This window comes from Lissotriton vulgaris, chromosome 3_1 (genome assembly GCF_964263255.1).
Source record: "Lissotriton vulgaris chromosome 3_1, aLisVul1.2, whole genome shotgun sequence".
NCBI classification, from domain to species: Eukaryota; Metazoa; Chordata; class Amphibia; order Caudata; family Salamandridae; genus Lissotriton; species Lissotriton vulgaris.
Window position 1 is genome coordinate 2014309692 of NC_141689.1, and position 19703 is coordinate 2014329394.

Sequence of the window (19703 nt, forward strand, 5' to 3'; positions counted from 1 at the left end):
TGCAGGGCAAGGGCCAGGCCCCGACGCTTTACGAACTGGGCCTCTCCACCGACGACGAGGACAACATCGCCGAAGGTCCAGATGACTTCACGGTCGCAGACACCGATAAGAAAACGCCTGACAAGGTAGGAGAGTCTACGACCCCGAAAACTCCCTCAGGGCCTCGAAATCCAGAGGTGGACCCTCGAAAGGCAGAGTCCAAAGCCTCGAAAGGAGCACCGGCGCCGAAAAGTTCGACGGTCGAAGCTGCATCCTCTGAAAAAAGCAAAGGTCGTTGAAGCAAGCCCCCGAAAAAGGGTCTTCGACTTCGAAGGAAAAGGAGCTGAAGAAAGCTTCAACGTCGACGCCGAAGAAAGCGGCCGAAACGCTCGACGACGACCAGGCCGCAGAGATGCTGAGAAAGAAAAGAAGGCTCGAGGCCGAAATGGAGAACATCCTCCAGAGAAAGAAAGACTTCGACGAAAAAATGAGAAGTTACAAGATTCCCTCGAGGCCGGCAACGTCCGTCGCTGAGGTGACAGAACAGGAGGAGTTCGACGACGTGAAATTCATAGCACAATTATCTTCAGAAAATACACTTTTGCAGCGTGAATCTTTCTGGATTCACTATGCTGTGCATATTCCGCAATCTGGTAATTGGGTCCGGAATCGTAGTCTTTTTTCTCTCTTTTTTTTTTTCGTAGCCCAGGTGGGCGTCGACGTTCCACCTTCTGGTGTACCTTCGGTGACGTCGGCATGCTTCCGGCGGAAGCAACCACCCTTGGGCGCCATCTTCGGATTCTTTTTTCCGCCGTTGGGTCTGGATCGTCGTGTGAAGCTCCAGAAGTTTTGGAGGGAAAAAGGAGAAAATACAACTACTATTCGACGATAAAGACCGGAAAAGATTGGGAGAAGAAGACCATCAGAGAGGAGACGACGAAGGAAGAGAAGAACATCGAGATCTTCGACGTCCTTGGAGGAATGCGCATACAGGGGGCTCCCTGAGCGCAGGGATGTACAAGACACCATTTAAATTCTGCAAAAACTGCCACCACAAGTTCGCGCAGAAGGACCAACACCCTGTCTGCAACCTCTGCCTGCCTACCGACCACGAGAGCAGAGACTGCAACGCCTGCTCCGTCTTCAAGCCGAAGACACTCCGAGTTCAAGAGAAGCAGAGGATAGCTCATCACATGATGCAGGGCAAGGGCCAGGCCCGACGCTTTACGAACTGGGCCTCTCCACCGACGACGAGGACAACATCGCCGAAGGTCCTGATGACTTCACGGTCGCAGACACCGATAAGAAAACGCCTGACAAGGTAGGAGAGTCTACGACCCCGAAAACTCCCTCAGGGCCTCGAAAGCCAGAGGTGGACCCTCGAAAGGCAGAGTCCAAAGCCTCGAAAGGAGCACCGGCGCCAAAAAGTTCGACGGTCGAAGCTGCATCCTCTGAAAAAAGCAAAGGTCGTTGAAGCAAGCCCCCGAAAAAGGGTCTTCGACTTCGAAGGAAAAGGAGCTGAAGAAAGCTTCAACGTCGACGCCGAAGAGAGCGGCCGAAACGCTCGACGACGACCAGGCCGCAGAGATGCTGAGAAAGAAAAGAAGGCTCGAGGCCGAAATGGAGAACATCCTCCAGAGAAAGAAAGACTTCGACGAAAAAATGAGAAGTTACAAGATTCCCTCGAGGCCGGCAACGTCCGTCGCTGAGGTGACAGAACAGGAGGAGTTCGATGACGAAGAGCCGCTGAAAACTCCGGAGCTCTCGGAGCACGAAGAGGAAGAGGACCTCTATTATAATGAAGGTGATTACGGGAACCAGCAGTCAAGCTACGGCTCGGGCTCCTCGACGGCCCAAGACCAGGAGTGGCTGGACATAGAGGCCGAAAATCCGGAGGAGGCGGTGGAGACATATCCGTCGAGGCCTTCGCCACCGGATGACATCGGGGCATACAACGAGGTCGTCAGGAAGGCAGCAGCAGCTTATGGGGTTAAGCTAGAGGAGGAAAAGCCAAAAGCAGATTTCCTGCTAGAAACATTGCTCCCCACACAGACAAGAAGCCAATTCCTTCCCATGCTGAAAAGTATCACAGACCAGGGGAAGGAAGCCTTCAAGGACCCGGCTACATGCAGATCAGTAACGCCGAGGACGGAAAAGAAATACAAATTCTCCTCACAGGACCCGGCTTATATCAAGGGGTCCGTCACAGCAGATTCAATTATCGCTGCGACGGCAAGAAGAAGGGCCAAGGTCCCAACAACATCTGGGCCTCCACCTGACAAGGAAAGCAGGAGGATGGACCTAACTGGGAGGAAAATAGAGAGAAACGCCGCAACGCACTGGCGGATGGTGAACTCAAACGCCCTCCTAAACAGACATCAATACCAACATTGGGATGAGATGGGGCAATTGCTCAAGCACCTCCCGGAACAATACCGTGACAGGGCATCACACCTTGTGGAAGAAGGGAAAAGCATTGCGAACTCGTGTCTGAAGACAGCCTTGGATGGGGCTGAAACATCCAGCAGATTGATGGCTATAGACATCACAGAGAGAAGGCAAGCCTGGCTCAGGATCTCAGGTTTCAAAGCTGAGGTGCAGAACAACATCCTGAACACACCCTTCAATGGTGAAACACTGTTCGGAGCCCCAGTTGATGAGAAGCTCACACAACTGAAGAAGGACAACGAGACAGCAAAGTCCATGGGGGCCCTGCAATTCAGGGGGATGAGAAGGGGCACTCCTACGCGGAGGCCAAACGGCAGAGGTGGAAACCAGCGAGGAGAATCACACCAGGCGTTCCACCAGGGACAACAGAGTGACAACCAAGGTCACCAGGGCCAGCAGAGGCAAAACTGGAACTACCAGAACAGGAGACAGTCTTTTCGATCAAGAGGAAACAGACGAGGACAAAGAAGAAGAGGCGGTGAACAACCCCCCTCTAAGTGACTGCTCACGAGAAAATGTGCTCACCCACCTGAACCCTCCGGGGAAGAGCACGGAAAAACAAAGAGGAGAGGGATACACGGACAGGACACAAAAGATCATATAACTCCAGTAGGAGGCAGGCTAAGATTTTTTATCCAGGAGTGGAGAAAAATCACCACAGACAAGTGGATACTGAACATCATGCAGTTCGGATACTGCATAGAGCTGCTACAGAATCCACCAAACAAAAAGCCAAGGAGAAGAGAGCACTCGGGAACAGAGCTGCGACTGCTCCAAAAGGAAGCCCAAGAACTACTCCTCAAAGAGGCCATCAAAACAGTCCCTTTCAAAGAACGAAACAGAGGAGTGTACGGAAACTACTTCCTGGTACCGAAAGTGGACGAAAGCCTAAGACCCATCCTGGACTTACGGTTCCTAAACAAATATGTAAAGACCCAAAAATTCAAGATGACGTCCCTGCAAGAAGTCATCCCACAGATAAAGGCCGCGGACTTCTTGTCCACCATAGACCTCAAGGAGGCGTACCTGCACATCCCCATGAACAGGCAGCACAAGCACATGCTAAGGTTCACAGTGAACAACGGTCCGCACCAAGAGTGTTCACCAAATGCCTCGCGGCAGTGGCCGCGCATCTGCGAAGGGAGGGGATACACGTGTACCCCTACCTAGACGACTGGCTCGTAAAGGCAAGCTCGTACACGACATGCAAAGATCACGCACAACAAGTCAAGAGAACGCGAACAGGCCTGGGTTTCTCCATACACTGGGGAAAATGCTCAATGGAACCGGAGCAGGTGAAGATCTTCTTGGGTGCTCAAATCGACACCGTCCAATGCAGGGTGTCACCCAGCGAAAAGAGAACACTCAGCCTACTGAGGGAGAAACGTCGCTACCAGAAGGGGCGAGCTCTGACAGTGAGGACAGTGGGCAAGATCTTGGGGATGATGGTGTCGTGCATACACCTGGTCCCCAATGTACGCCTACAGATGAGACCGCTCCAAGAGTGGCTACAACAGCAATGGTCACAAGCTATAGGAAGTTGGGAGGATCTAGTGGTTGTAACGCACAGGGTGCAGGAAGAAATAAGGTGGTGGACCAAGGAAAGGATAACAGTAGGGAAACCTCTAACACCACCGGACCCAACAGTGACCATTACCACAGACGCATCCCAGAAGGGGTGGGGCGCACACATGAACAAGCTCAGAGTGAGGGGCCTGTGGAGCCCTACAGATGCGGTCAGACACCTCAGTTACCTGGAGCTGAAAACAGTGTTGCTAGCACTCAAGGCCTTCCAGAAAAACCTGTACAGCCAGAAGGTGCTGATACAAACAGACAACACCACAACAATGTTTTACATAAACAAACAAGGGGGAACTCAATCATTCCCCTGTCAAGCTTGGCACAGGAAATCTGGAGATGGGCAATACCACTCAAAATAGACCTGCTAGCCATACACCTGCCAGGGAAGGACAATGTAGAAGCGGATCGGCTCAGCAGGCAGACTTCAGCATCCCACGAGTGGGAACTCAATATACAGGAGACAGAGAAACTATTCAGGAGGTGGGGCACTCCGACAATAGACCTATTTGCAACACGCCAGAATGCAAAATGCCAATACTTTGCATCCAGGCAACCAGAGGCACTATCACAGGGGAATGCCCTATGGATAAGCTGGTCAAAGACATTTGCCTGCGCTTTTCCCCCGATACCACTGATCCCCAGGGTTCTGAACAAATGCATGACAAGCAACATGACGCTGATCCTGGTGGCACCACAATGGGCCAGGCAGACCTGGTATTCTCAGATAATGGAGATGGCGCAGGGGCCCCCCCACAAATTCTCAAAAAGAAGAGACCTACTCTCTATGAAAAACGGAGAAGTTCTACACTCAGAGCCAGAGAGCCTCAACCTCTCAGCCTGGCTCCTGGGGACTTAGAGTTCGCACATCTAAAACTACCAGAGAGCAGCCTGAGGGTGCTTCGAGAGGCAAGAAGGCCCAGCACACGCAAATGCTATGGGGCAAAATGGAAAAGATTCATTCAGTGGTGTTGCAAGAAAAAAATACACAGAAAACTGACAAGGAAATCTACGGTGCTAAGGTACCTCACACACCTAATAAAGGCTAAACTAAGCTCATCCTCGCTAAGGGTACACCTGACAGCGATTCTGGCATACACAAGAGGAGAAACAAGGAGAAGCTTTTTCACATCTCAGGTCGTGAAAAGATTCTTGAAAGGGGCTAAAAAGAATAGCGCCCCCAAAAAGAATGCCACCACCGGCTTGGAACCTGAATGTAGTACTGACAGAGCAATTGAAAGCACCTTTCGAACCTATCCATAAAGCATCACTACAAATGCTGACTATGAAAACTGCCTTTCTGGTAGCAATCACATCGCTACGGAGAGTGAGCGAACTGCAGGCTCTAACACTACAGAAACCCTACATTCAGATACACAGTGACAGGGTCGTAATGAGAACGGACCCGCACTTCATGCCAAAGGTGGTGTCAAGGTTCCACATGAATCAAAGTATTCAGATCCTTAGCTTCTTCCAAAACCCCACTACAAGCGCTGAGAGAGCACTCCACACTCTAGACGCAAGAAGGGCAGTGATGCACTACATTGAAAGGACGAAAGGACACAGGAAGACAAAACAGTTCTTCGTATCCTTGGCATACAGTTACATGGGTAAACCAGTGACAAAAAACACCATAGCTCGATGGATCGCACAGACTATACAATTCTGCCACAAGCAAGCGGGCCAGGAGCTAACAGGAGGGGCACAGGCCCACTCAACCAGGAAGAAAGTAGCAACAATTGCCTTTCTGGCCAACACACCAATTCAGGACATATGCCTGGCGGCAACATGGGCTTCAGTGCACATGTTCACTAAGCACTATTGCGCGGATGTTCAAATGAACAAGGAAGCACAAGTAGGACAAAAGGTGCTTCAACATATTTTTAACAACCAACGCTCATCTTCCACCCAACCGCCACAAAAGTAACAAAAACCGCTACAAAATCTATGCACAGCATAGTGAATCCAGAAAGATTCACGCTGCAAAACGAATAGTTTCTTACCTGTCGGTGTAGTTTTGCAGCTTGAAGATCTTTCTGGATTCACTAGCGAACCCACCCGCCTCCGCCAGAAAGATGAGGCTGGAAAAGAAGGTGGAAATGCATAGAAAAGGAAAGAAAGTTGAAGCTTGCAAGATACGTGAAAAGAATCACGTTAAAAAAAAAAGAGGATTAACATACAGAGCCATGGATTCACTACAAGCAGAAAAGACCAAAAGAGACAGAAAAAAGAATCCGAAGATGGCACCCAAGGGTGGTAGCTTCCGCCGGAAGCATGCCGACGTCACCGAAGGTACACCAGAAGGTGGGACGTCGACGCCCACCTGGGCTACGAAAAAAAAAAAAAGACTACGATTCCGGACCCAACCACCAGATTGCGGAATATGCACAGCATAGTGAATCCAGAAAGATCTTCAAGCTGCAAAACTACACCGACAGGTAAGAAACTATTCGATATGTACAAATGATTATATCTTCACAATAAATCTTGTAGGGGCCCGATGCATTTCGAGACCAAAGAGTCCCTTCTTCAGGGGCCAATCTGAAAAGGAAAATAATGAGCATAAATCACTCAACAAAATTGCGTGGAAAAACAGCGAGAAGTCACCCGAAGGTGGACAGATTGCCATGACCGGGTGATAATATTGCTAGTCGATGACTGCAGTGGGAGTAAAACAACCAAGTAATTCCCATATTGAGAAATCCAGTCAGCTCAACGTGTTTGAGACAGTAATGATAATAATAGAAGCAAGAAAAAGCAATGAAACCCTTCACCTGAAGCGTCACGGAAAAATGAAGAAAAGCGTGTAAAGCTAAACCCCAAGAACCTCAAGCATCAACCCTGTATTCAAAAGAGCAATTGAATGTCCAGAAATGTAAGCTTCTGTAACACAAATACAGATACCACCAATCGTGAAAAACGTCTCAATACACTAGTAACAAGTAACAAATGGGCTCAAAAAACATAAGAGTCATAAGCACCACCTTAACATACAGTCATAGGCACCCACCTAAACAAGCTCCAAATTCCAATTAGGCAGCCAGTCGAAACTTCAAAACCACTAGCGACAGATGAAAGTTCTTTTGTGGTGCTAAAAAGGGCATGAAAGTAGCATGCCATGATCAAATATGAGAAAATGCCAGGACATTGTACTGAAGTGGTTTCATTTTCTGCAAATAATTGATTAGCCCTGGTGTGCGCTTCCAACCCCATTGCACTACATGAGGTAGGGCCAGAGGAGGGTCTCAAAGGCTTTTTCCCGGTCCAGTACCAGGCACGCCGCGCAGGGGAAGTGATTCCAGATCTGGTTCTGGACATTAAACAGGCGCCTTATGTTATAGGAAGTGGTTCTCCCCGCACAAATCCACACTGGTCCGGGTGTATCAGTGTTGGAAGGATTGTGGAGTATCTGTCTGCCAATATTTTCCCATATATTTTGTAGTCTGCTGGTGATAGGGCTATGTGCCGATATGTTCCAACGTGATGGAGGTCCCTGTCTGGTTTAAGGAGGGAGACTATAACCGACTCACACATGGATTGTGGTAGCTCACCCTTATGTAGGGCCGCCTGGAACAGTTTCAATAGTTGGGGGACCAGCTGTGTAGAAAATGTGTGAAACAATTCTAGTGGGAGGCCGTCTAGCCCGGGAATCTTACCCGTGGCCCAAGCCGGTAGCACCTGTGTGACATCTGTCGCAGTGATTGGTTCATCCAGGGTGTGTTGGTCGCTTCTTTCTATTTGTGGTACAGAATGCGCTCCAAGAATCTGTTGAGGCGCTCTGAGTCTGCAGGGTTGGAGGCTGCATAGAGCTCGTATAGTGTTGCAGGAATATGTCTAGTATAGAGGCTTGTGAGTGAACTAGGGTGTCCACTGTGCTTCGAACCGCTGTGATCGGTGGGAGGGTTGTGTCCTATTTCACCAGTGACGCCAGTAGCGCACTAGCTTTGCATTCCTCCTTGTGCACCCTAGCTGCGTGCGCCCTAAAATTGTATTTACGTAGCTCTGCTACTGCCTCTGCATATGCAGTTTTAGCTTCCGCTACTTGGGTAGTCATGGCCTCGTTTTTATCTGCTGCTTGTGTCAACGTGGCCAGTGCACGTTCCTTTTCACTTATGCAACGCACTAGGGGTTTTACGCACCCCTGTGATTTGTTGTATGCATGTGCCTCTTATTACGACCTAGAACATGTTCCATTCTATTGTGCGGGTGATAGCGTGTGTTTTCTCTCTAAAATAATTCTGAATGTGTTCTGCTTGAGTATATCTAAATACCTGGTCGTCCAAACATTCTCTAGGTAGGCGCCAGGTGGGTACCGGCGGTCTAAGAGGACACGACGTGAGAGTGATCGTGTGGTCATCGTGGTCTAACAGGACCCTACCCAAGTATTCGGACTCCTGTATCTTGGGCAGTATGGGGAGGGGAGCAGAGGAAGCTATCTAGGCAGACTTTGAGGTCGTGTGGTATCGAGTGGAATGAGTAAAGCCGTGTGTCCGAGTATTTGGAGCTCCAGGTGTCTCTTAGGGCCCAGTGTGTTGTCCATGCTGCGAAGCGTTTGGCCTGTGCTTTTATTGGGGAAGGCCGTGTTGCGGGGTTGGGGCAGGGGTTTTTATCTGTTTTGGAGCGTATTTTGTACACAGTTGTAATCCCCTCCTAGGATCAATGGTGCTTGAGTATGTAAGTTTAATGGGAGTGAGAGTGCGTCCCAGAATGTACCCTGGTCCGTATTAGGCGCGTAACACTTCCCAAGACTACTGGCTGACCATCTAGGTGCCCCTGTGAAATAGCGTAGCGGGCCTCTGTGTAGATTGTTCTGGATAGTTCCTGGTATGGGACCCCCGGTCAGATAGCCAGATAATGGTTCCTCGTGCATATGCTGAGCATGTAGTGGCGCAAAATATCCTGCGCTTGTGCAGTTTTTCCAACTCTCCTACTACCTGGTGGGTTTCCTGCAGCAGCGCGACTGCGCGTTCTGTCGCTTTATGTATGTGTGCTGTGTGCATGCCTTGCACGTTTAGTTTGAATATCACAGGGTTTGTAACTGTAAAATGGCTTTTCACTATTTCACAGTGATGCCTTTCCGTGTTGTAAAACTGGTTTATTGACTTGTTCTGATTGGTGATTATGAAGGGACATAAAAGAGGTCCTCCTAATTGCAATTCGCAAAGATATATCAGTACCATTGAAAGTTACTCCTCAAAGTAGGTGGTAAGCCATTCTCATAAGGGAAGCTGTCCTCATTGCATGCTTTTGGGGATCGTATCGGGTGCCCTAGTAGGGAGCAAGCAGTGGTCGCATGGATCACTACCTGCTCTCCCAAATGTGGTCCTAAAGAGAATTTCTTTTTTTTTTAAAGTATCACATCACCCTTTACTTTAAAAAAGAAAAGACAGTTTATCGTTTGGGAATGCACACTCGGGTATGGTGGTCTGCTGTATAATGAATGTCTCCATAACTTGATTTATACCCATAAAAGGGTATCAAAAAGTGAACTGCTTAATTAGTTGTCATTAGGCATGGCGTTTTGTGACTGGAGATTTTTAGACACAACCAAAAAGTATGTAGTTTGTGTTGTAAAATACAAAATCGTAATTTGCAGTCATAGCACGATAAAAATATTTTTGTGGGAGACTTTTTTTATTGTCTCTGTTATCTGCTCCCAACTAACCATTATCTCTTACCAATCACTGTTAGTCTCAAATCTATATTGTGACTTCTCCCTTCATATTACAACGTCCTACAAGTTTACTAATGTTTCTCCTTTTGTTGTGCATGACAGTTATTGTTTTTACCAGAACTCATTAGCTAATCGTACGTTGAAAAAAAGAACATATATAGGAGTCGATGTTTAAGGCAAAAGTGGCAACTGCTTTTTCACAGTACCGGTTGCAATTGATAATCTACATCATATGTATTCTAGAAGGGGCCTTTTTTCCAAAGATAATCTCTGGTATTAATGGACTTTCACAAAGAGGGCTGTTGTCCTTGTGTGGCGACCTCGATCATAGTGGTGGCAATGGAGAGGCAGGATGGTAGGTCCCTGAGGCAGAGGTTTGACATAAAATTGGTCTGCATTTTTTCTTCCTGAAGAGGTGTGATTATGCTTCTAGTCTGGGCCTCTTCGCTCACAGACTTTAATGCTGTGTTATATTGTTTCAGTCTGGGTTGGGAGGGGAGTCTGGTCTGCTATGGTGAAATATTTTGGGTAGGCTTTGATGAATGAACTAGAGATGTGGTAGATTCTTCCTTATATCTGTTGCTTCGAGGTCTTGTTACTAAATGTCAATCTACTGAATTCACCTAATAAAAGGTTGAGAATATATACAATTTTCTTTGGCGAGATAATGAGTGGTCCTGCAGGAAACCTACTTGGTTTGTTTTTTTTAAACCGATTTAATTAGTCACAGGTCACATATATTGCATAGCTCCGTAACCCGGAGACTGCAGCACACATCAATGAAGTTACAATAATGCTATAGACTTTTATGTCAACAAACAACCCCTACCCCCCTCCCCCCCTACACCCCTCCCCACCCTCCCCCCCCACTCCCCGATTGCGTATATGCCATCTCAATTCAATGATTACATGACCAAGAACGTGCACTGAGACCGGCCCGCACCCCAAAAATCACTGTCAGGAAACCTACTCGTTAAAGGTGATATTGTTAGTGTTTCCTCACCTTCTGATGACCGGTAATTTCATGCTACCACAAAGATGAAGATCGGGTTGCTCTTCTGATTTATACGTTTGTGGTACAGCTAGTGCACTCAATAAGGTAGGCAGGTATATTTCACTTAAGTTTGTGGTGGGCAGTGGGGTAACTTTATTGATGTTATCTCACACCCAAACTAGGGAGGAGACTAGTTCCTTCATTAATTCCTAGGTACCATTTCAGGATTTACTGAAGACGAATTGATTGTGGTTGCAGGGAGATAAGGTGACAAAAGGAGAAAGAAGAATTGAAATAGGTCTGGCCAGCATAACACCTTAGTAGGCCAAGGTGGCCATTGGCATGGTTTTGCCCATAAGGAGATTGAGCAGGATCCTGGATGGGTGGAGACAGGAGCGTGTTAACTGCAGCAAACTGACTGCATATGTGAGGAGAAAGAGTTAAATAGGTTGAGAGATTTCAAGGACATTTGATCTCTTAAGTGTAGTGCGTGGCAGATTGTTCAATGGGTGAGTTTAATGTATTCAGTACCTGGAACTCTGAAGTAAATGTTTTGTGTGTGCCATTCCCTGGGGAAATTTTAGCATGTAACCTAGAACACTGTTAATTTATCTGAATAAATACATTTGTCTAGATAACATTCATCATATTGTCATGGAATTATTCTCTCTTTGCAGATTCTCAGATACTTTAAGGATTTTAACCTGTGAATTCCCAGAAAATAAAAAGACAAAATGCTCTGATGTCCTGCGGTCAAGCACTTCAGGTACTTTCTGTACAAAAGGAATTTTTTATATTATTTGTTCCAAACTAATTGGTGGAAACCAATGTGGACAATATGTGCTTCTCAAGTAATAGTCGCATATCACCTGCATTTTCAAAAAGTATTGCTGGGCTTACTAAAAACCTCTTTACCTTCTCACAGAACATGCTAAAATAAACTAATTAATATCATGGTATCCCAGTCACTTTCTTAGACAATGATATTACCATAGATAGGGCCTCTGAAGGTTTTTCTGAAAAACAATTGTGCATGGAGTGTGTTCTTGAGAATCGACAAGTGCAACCTTGACACCATCTTTGAAGTTTTGCTAAGTGTCGAATGATGCACCGGGTGATCTTTGTAAAGTAGAGGACCTTCAAAGTCCAGCAAGAAGAAGCTTTGTTCTTTGATTTGTTTTTATATGACAGGGTTTGGTAGTGTGCTCCCATCTACCAAATTCTTACTCGACATGCCAATTGTAAGCATTTCCTGGCTGAGGGAGTATTAATGAGTTTAATCTTTACAAATGACCTATGAACATTAGGCTGATTATAATCCACAATGGTGCTGAAGCAGCAAGAATTTATCCTGAACATAGGATGGGAAGTCTCGGTGTTGAGTGGGTGTTGTGTTAGTATGTGGTGAGGTGGTGCCAATGGTTTGTGAGAAGTTAAGGTTTTGGTTTACTGTTGATTTTTACTTTCTGAGGTGCTTTTAGATCTCCCCAAATGCAAGGAAATTCCAGTCATTAGACTGAACAATGATGGTTTCATTGTAGAAGATATCAATGGTGAGGTATCGCTTAATGTAATTTGCAACATTTGTTCTGCAGCCCCCTTGGAAGTCTTTCTCACAAAGAGATGCATCTCCCACGTATCCATGCCTCTAGTTGCATGACCAGAAAAGGAGGACTGACTTTGTGGTCTCTTCACTTGATGTCGTTTTCTGTCTTTTTCTTTAGTTTCTGCCACTGACAGTATTGGGTAGATGATAGTGAAGCCCTTAGAGCCAGCCTTTCAGAGCTGTGGGTTTGAGGTTCTCATGTTTACTTTTTTGAGATGTCAATGCATCTTCGATGACGGACGTCTGCTGGCTTAGAGAGGAGGAGTTGTCTTACTTGGTTGGCATGCTCTGCAGCTTTCCAGGTAAAGGGGAGCCCAAGCAGAAGACTAGGCTATCTGTATTATTCATTTTTTGTTTAGTGTGCCTCAGCTTGGTTAAATCTGGGTGAGATTCCTCTGGTTGAAAGGGGGGCTCAGCTAAACAGAGGAACTTGTGCAACATTTTGCTAATGCTTAACCCTTTATCTGCGGAGGTTTTCCCCTCTCCAGTGCTAAGCCCTCTTTGATGTTTGGCGCAATTTGTACTCAAGTATTCATACCTTTGTCCCACAAAAGATATCGACTCAGAAATCTTTTTTTTTTCAACATGGTGGGGATTCTAAGGGTACCCAGGGTTTGTAGAACCCCTCCCCCCCGGCCCCCCCCCCACCAGAGGGAAAAAAGAAAATAGCTAAAATGTAGGTTTGTGTTAGGAAAGTGTGTTATTGTATTAACAAAAGGTTTGCTGTTCTAAGACCGCTGTTGTCGCAGCTTTCGCTGGTAAACAAAACTGTATAAACTAAAATTACTACAGTTTTTACATTTTTAAGTGGCAGTCGATTTTTTTTCCTGTTATTTGTGGTTCCTACCTACTTGCATTCATGAAGATTACTCATGGTTTCCCCAAAGAAACTAAGGGCACGATTTACATATTGACGGACGCCAATCCGCCGTTCAAATATATTGACGAAGTAAATTACTCTGTCACCACAACAAGGAGACCCCCGCAAAATGTATAAATGACCGATGTAGGAGGCTGGCTTTTTATCCGGTAGTGCCAATGTAAGGGTACATACACCATGTAAAAAAATACAGACACCTTATTGGTTTATATGTATAAAATTAATAAACCCAAGTGCTCAATTTATGGTAGTGTGGACGAGCAGTTTAGGATTATCAGAGGGTAGTGTTAAGCATGTGTTGTACACACAGAGTCAATTAATGAGACACACACACTCAAGAAGAAACTCAAGACGAATTTAGAAGGGAAAGGGAAAGTTCCGGAGTCTGCAGGGATCAACACAGTTCCCACCACCCAGCATTTCCACACTTCTCCCTTTCTCCTACATATAGTTATTTTCGTCTCTTTGCAATGCCTAGGAAGCAAAAGCCACAGTTCGTTCTTGTACTCAAACTACTTAGATCAGGGTAGCCATCAATCCTGTGGTGCTGGCATCCGTCCTAAAAATGAAAATGTCCATGTCCACTGACTCTCTAACCACATTTCTACATTTGGAATATACCTTTTTTTTAACAAATCTCTCAGGGGGAGCTACAATTTTGGCAGTATTTCTAATTGTGTGTATCCTAGGGACCCCGTCCACAGGGTTTAGATTCCAAAGCCACTGGTGCAAGGAATTGCTTCATTGCACCACCTTGGAGTAAGCAAGTCCAGGTTAACTGTAACCCAACATCACTCATTAAGCATTCCTGTAGGTGTGTTACTTGTGCTTTCAAATGGAGACGTCTAGCCTCAGATTCTTCACCTTTTGAATATTCTCCAGGCATCAGACTGGATCTTGAAACTCTTCAGCAGTATCTCTGTGTGCTGGTAAACAAATGTCTGGGAATGCCATTTAGGACCACAAGGTGAAACTTTACTTCGCCAAGCTTAAGTAGACTGCTCGCTGAACCGATCTGAGTCCAGTGTTTGGCCCCTGTCCAGTTCCTGTCCAAGGAGTCACGGACATTACTCCTGAGGCCGGTCTTCGTTGAAATCCAAATCACCTGCTAAGACCAAAAGGAAACATAAGAAATCTAAGCAAACTAGGCCCCCCTCTCAACACGTGCAAGCATATCAACAGTACCATAGCTCAAGATCTTGCTCTGAGTTGCCTGAAATCAAAGTCGATCCTTTAACTGGTTCTATATCAGAGTTTTTGGGGCCACTACACAACAGATTGAAGAGTTTCATGCAGCCATGCTACGCACCTCAGATTCTTGCCAGCTCACTCTGGTGTGTCCTCAGGCCCCAAGGAGCCAAGAGGGCTTCCATCTGGAGTACTACTGGCGGGATTGCCTGTGCGTCAGTTGGACCCTCCAAGCTAGTCACAACACCTCTTGCTCAGGTCTGGAATCTGCCTGAAGTGGCATTGTCCACACCTGTCCCTTGCACTTTGACACCGGTACCGACTCCATCAACACCAGATGAGGAAATAACCTTAGTACTATCCAACTCTGAGTTGGACCCAGTGACACTTAAGGTCACTCCCCCCCACTTCAATTGCCACCTTCACATGGTAGACAACACACCCTACACTCACTTTTTGGCAAGGACTTGAACAATGATTTATACAGGTGATGAATTTGCTTGGCCCTATCAAGACGACAATTGATATGATGACTTTCAAGAGGCTAGTGGTTTCAATACCACCCCCCTGAAATTCATCTTCTCTCACTCCTGAACCAGCCATAGAGGAATCTTATGCTTCTTACTCTGTCAATGCGTAGGGTAGCCAAAGTCATCGACTTCCAGCCCCCTCCCCCCTCCCCCCCCCCACCCCCCACCTTGGAGGTCAAGACTAATGCGTTGACAGAAGTTCTCCAGCAGGGGCAGAAATCTTCTGAGCCTCTTTCACCATTTAATGAGGTACTGACTGATAACTAATTGAGGGTTTTGGCTAAACTTTGCTCCAGTCAACAAATTGCGAGACAACATCGTCTTTCCCCGGGTGACCCTGCATTACTCTGTCTGCACCCTACCCCAAGAGGTTTAGTGGTGCAAGTGTCCACGAGCAGGTCTAACCCTGAGTAACTTTCCTACAATTCCCCCAATAGTGAGTCTACAAGGATGGATGCATTTGGGAATCTTGAGTTTTCTTTCACCAACCTAGATCTCTGGTCAGTAAATGCCAGCTGCCTCCTGGGATACTATACCTGCATCCTTAAGGACTCAGTGGTTCAAAGTTCTACTTTTTGTCCCTGAAGATCTCCGACCTGCCCTTGCTATAGCTATCGAGGATGGTTGCGATGCAGTCAAGTTCACTGTTCGTTGTGGCTTGGACACCAATGATTCCATCTGGCGAACCATTGGCACCAGTGTTGCCATTCACCTCTGTGTGTGGCTGGGATCAACTGAGTTCTCAGGCGATGTTCAGTCCTTGTTATGGACATGCCCTTTGATGGAACTCGCCTATTTGGGGACAATGGTGATTTTGCTTTAGAGCAATTTAAAGCGAGCAGAGCTACTCCATGCTCTCTGGGCTTATTATCCTCACCTGACCAACCCTACCGCTCCCTTTGAGGATGTGGCTGAACTATCGCCTACTGCCAGCCGCTCTAGCCTCAGCTAGGAACCCGGCAGTTTGGCGGATGAGGTCATGCCGCCCACTCACCAGCCCCCACTGCAGCCCCACCTTGCTAAACAACTTTAGGGGAGGAAATCCAACTAGTGGTAGGCAGAATCAATTGACTCTTCCCGGGTTTGCAAGCGATAAAATCAGACAGGTCGGTCCTGCAGATCCTCCTAAGGGGATATGCCTCAACCTTCCTCTTTTCTCTGCCACACCTTCCACCGTCTCCCCAGTGACTGACAAAGGACCATCTCCCAATTTTGCGGTAAGAAGTGTAAGCCAGTTTGGCCAAAGGGGCTCTCAAGAGGGTGCCAGCGCCAGAAGTATAACCTGGTTGTTATTCCCACTACTTTCTGGTACCCAAGAATGACTGAGGATTTTGTCCTTATCTAGACCTGCATCTTCTCAACGCCTTCCAGATGCTCACTCTTGCTTAGGTCTTGTCTAACTTCAGCTATAGACACTAAATAGTGGCGTGGCGTTGGACCTGCAGGGTGACTATTTCTATGTATCTGGCCTGCCAGCCCATCAGCGCTCCCAGCGGTTTGTGGTGGGGCACAATTATTTTCAGTTTTTAGTTTATTATGCTCCCCTTTGGTCTCAACAGCACCTTTCTAGGTTTCATGACAGTTATTGCGATAGAGCTCAGGGGTGCCATTCTTCGCCTACCTCTACAACTGACTTTTGAAGGCAGTCTCACCGTAGGCAGTCATCAGCCACCTCCAGACTACGGCAAACCTCCTGTCATATTTGCAGTTCACTATAAACGTGCTGAAATCACACCTGACTTTTTCTCTGACGCACCCCTTTATCAGAGTCATTCTTGACACAGTTCAGTTTCATGCCTTTCCTCCGGGAGAAAGAGAATTACAGTGGTGGTGGACAAATCCACATGGTCTAGAGCTAAGGTAACTTCAATTGGCAGGTTGTAGGACTCTGGAAACCTTTTGGCAATTGAGGAGCTGAATGCTGCACATGAGGTACCGTGCCCCTGAGGCAGTCTGTTATACATGTTATACATGTAGCACTGATCTCACTGAACAATAACGCACACATGGGCCAGTAGGGATGCAGAACTAGAAGTGGATACCATGATGCAGATACTTTTGACATGGGGTGTCATTTAATTACTACAGGGCATAGTGCTATTAGGAAGATGCACAAAAAGAGCTTATATGCCCTAAGATTTAAGTGGATTGGGGATCTGGGAGTGGATCGGATGGCCACTGAATGGGCACAAGCTCACCAATTCATTTGCAAAGTTTCCAAAAATGCTTAGTTCAAAACTCTTGCAGTTTAAATATGTCCACCGTACATAACTGATCTCAGCACAATCACTGGTCATGTTTCTTGACACTACACATACTCGTCCTAGATGCAATGAGGGTGAAGCCACCTTAGGCCATAAAGTGTGGGCCAGTGTCGTAATCAGACAATAGTGGACTGCGATCGCACAACGAATCAATGATTGAACTGGTAAAGTGTCTGTTAGGGCTAATGTCATGTCCAAAAGGGGGCAACTACACCAGGAAATGCGGAGCTGCAATGCTTAGCACTGCATCAGTTCTGCTAGAACCATAGCTGGGCTGGCAGAGTTCCTTCAGGCCAACGTCCAAGTGCCCAGGACTCAGGTGGCACCACTTAGGAGGGTTCTGGTAAAAGCAGGCAGAGTCCAGATGCAGGGTTCAAGTAAGTCCCTACTACTCTCTACAGCATGGTTACAAAACATTGCCAAAGCCAAAAGTTCTCACGTGGGAGACCTATTGGCTTTTCCAATGCTTTTTATTCTAGAGGCATGTTTGCAATAACAAAAAACAAAACGAAAAAAACAGCTAATGCTGTCTTCACTCAACAAGTGGATGCTTTACAAATTCATTCGGGTGCAAAAAATATCTGCAGCGCCATGAAACCTCTGGGTGTCCGTGCGCTTAACAAATCCCGAATAAGATAAGATAAGATAAGATAATGGGGGAATAGAGAGGAAATAATGCGTTTTCCGTCTTTGAAGCCTGAATGTCTCTGAAGTATATTGGAGTGCTTTACATGAGCACCCCTTAGACACATTCACATTTTATTTAGGCACAGGGATGTTAAGTGATTTGCCCATAATCGCAGGATATGTTAAGCAGAGCCAGCTCTCGGGATGTGCGATCGGTGTCACCGCACCGGGCTTTACTTGGGGTGGAGGCGTCAATTTGCCAGTATATTCTTGCTTTGAAAGCACCTGCTGTTGAGTTCCTGGCCTCAGGCAATATTCAGGTATCAACTCAAATAGCAAGATAACTCCGCTGATTAATCGTCTTCCTGGAGAGAGACAGGAGTTTTTTCTAGGGGAAGTTTTGTCTGCTTGTAAGGTAGTACAGAGGGTTAATATGCCTGCTGCAAAGAACGTTTACCATGCAGATCAAAAAGTGCATATAATGTAAAATAGGTCAGTGTGTTACTGCTTCTGTCAGAGAGATCCTTTTGTTACTTGCAGTTTGTAAGTTAAAATCCTAACATAGAACAGCGAGCTATTAACTGTCATCAAACAGCTACATGCATACTGCAAGTTATATATTAGAGCTATATGTTATTTTTACCCAGTCTTTCATTATCCTAATCTTGCAAAAAGGGGTAATTTGGGTAGAAACCAATTCTTTTTGGAGGGAACCCCTAACAATGCTGTTATGTTTTAAATTCTGAATGTGTGCTTTTCCAGGCTTAGAAATCTTAAACTATATTGCCTACAATTATGGATGACATGTGACTCCTATACCTTGTAGTCCTGTCTGATGTAACATTCCCTATACACTGATTTACACACATATGATTGTCTCTATGCATTGTGTGTATGATGCAAAGTGCTCTGACACCTTACACTGGTATGAGTGGTGCTATAAAACTACATTAATCTGAGAGATAGTGGTTATGGAGACTTGAAGGGCAGTGTTAAAGGGTGGTAGTGAGGGAATGCGTGCAAGGGGTGGTCATGGGGGGGGCGCAAACAAACAATGTCGCACAGGACCTGATGTTAAATCAATGCCGAGACTCAAACCCAGATCCATATTCAGCAGCTCTGGTCGCAACGCCACGTCCTCTCACCATTTACGGCCTGTTAAGCTTTAGTGAAAGCTTGAAAATGTGTGGGCTTTGTGTCCATAAGCAGAACCTCTGTATGAGACCCATAGCTCACTTACGCCATCATCGTAGCACCAGAGGTTCTTACAAAACATGCTTCACAAGAGATTAGGGCTTGGTTGAGGTTTTCCTGATAGGTAACCAGGCTTCCTACATCCACCCTTACTGGCAGCACATGAACGGGAAATGAGGTGACACTGCAATAAAACAGAGCAAAGAGAAGGCGAGTAAGGGATCCGGCGACCCAGGGCAACACAATTCTGGGGATGGGGAGGATTGTGAGGTTTGCATAACAAGCCGTTGCAAAAAAAAAAAACCACACCATCACATCTGAGACTCGCGGATTTAGTCTTTACACTGCATAAAAACATAAAACATACCAGAACTGGTTTACACTCAAACATTATACATTCCTAAGGTGGGAAGATGCTGAAAAGGAAAGAGAAAAAACTAGAAACACCAAACAAAATCACACCAAGTTTGTTCTCAGTGGCCTGAAGCACAATAAGGTAAGCCACACAAGCCATAGCTCACCCCTTAAAGTATACAAGTCACATTTATGATGGATGAGGCAAAGTTATTGAGTTTCCGAGGTCCAGGAGTGATTAATTCATCCAGTCCAGTGTGTAGGTTTGCATTCTGGGACTTGAAGCCCTTTTTGAAAATTGCTAAACAGGACTGTAAACCCCAGGACGCAATGTAAAACCATGGGAACAGATTAGCCTCTTACGCATGAACCTAGGAAACTTCCTTG

General features: G+C 46.3%; 2 protein-coding genes across 3 annotated transcripts in view; both read left to right on the plus strand.

Annotated features, from left to right (window-relative positions):
* Positions 1–19703, plus strand: part of PRIMPOL (primase and DNA directed polymerase) — a 497760-nt gene that overhangs the window by 310947 nt on the left and 167110 nt on the right. For both annotated transcript variants that reach the window (XM_086962483.1, XM_086962482.1), the window contains one exon: positions 11351–11439. In XM_086962483.1, coding sequence (XP_086818609.1) covers positions 11351–11439 — 89 coding nt within the window. The remainder of the gene's footprint in view (positions 1–11350; positions 11440–19703) is intronic.
* LOC147728730 (uncharacterized) lies at positions 1567–3031 on the plus strand. The gene is made up of 2 exons (XM_086962778.1): positions 1567–2465; positions 2848–3031. The coding sequence occupies exons 1-2, from the start codon at positions 1567–1569 to the stop codon at positions 3029–3031; spliced, it is 1083 nt and encodes a 360-aa protein (XP_086818904.1).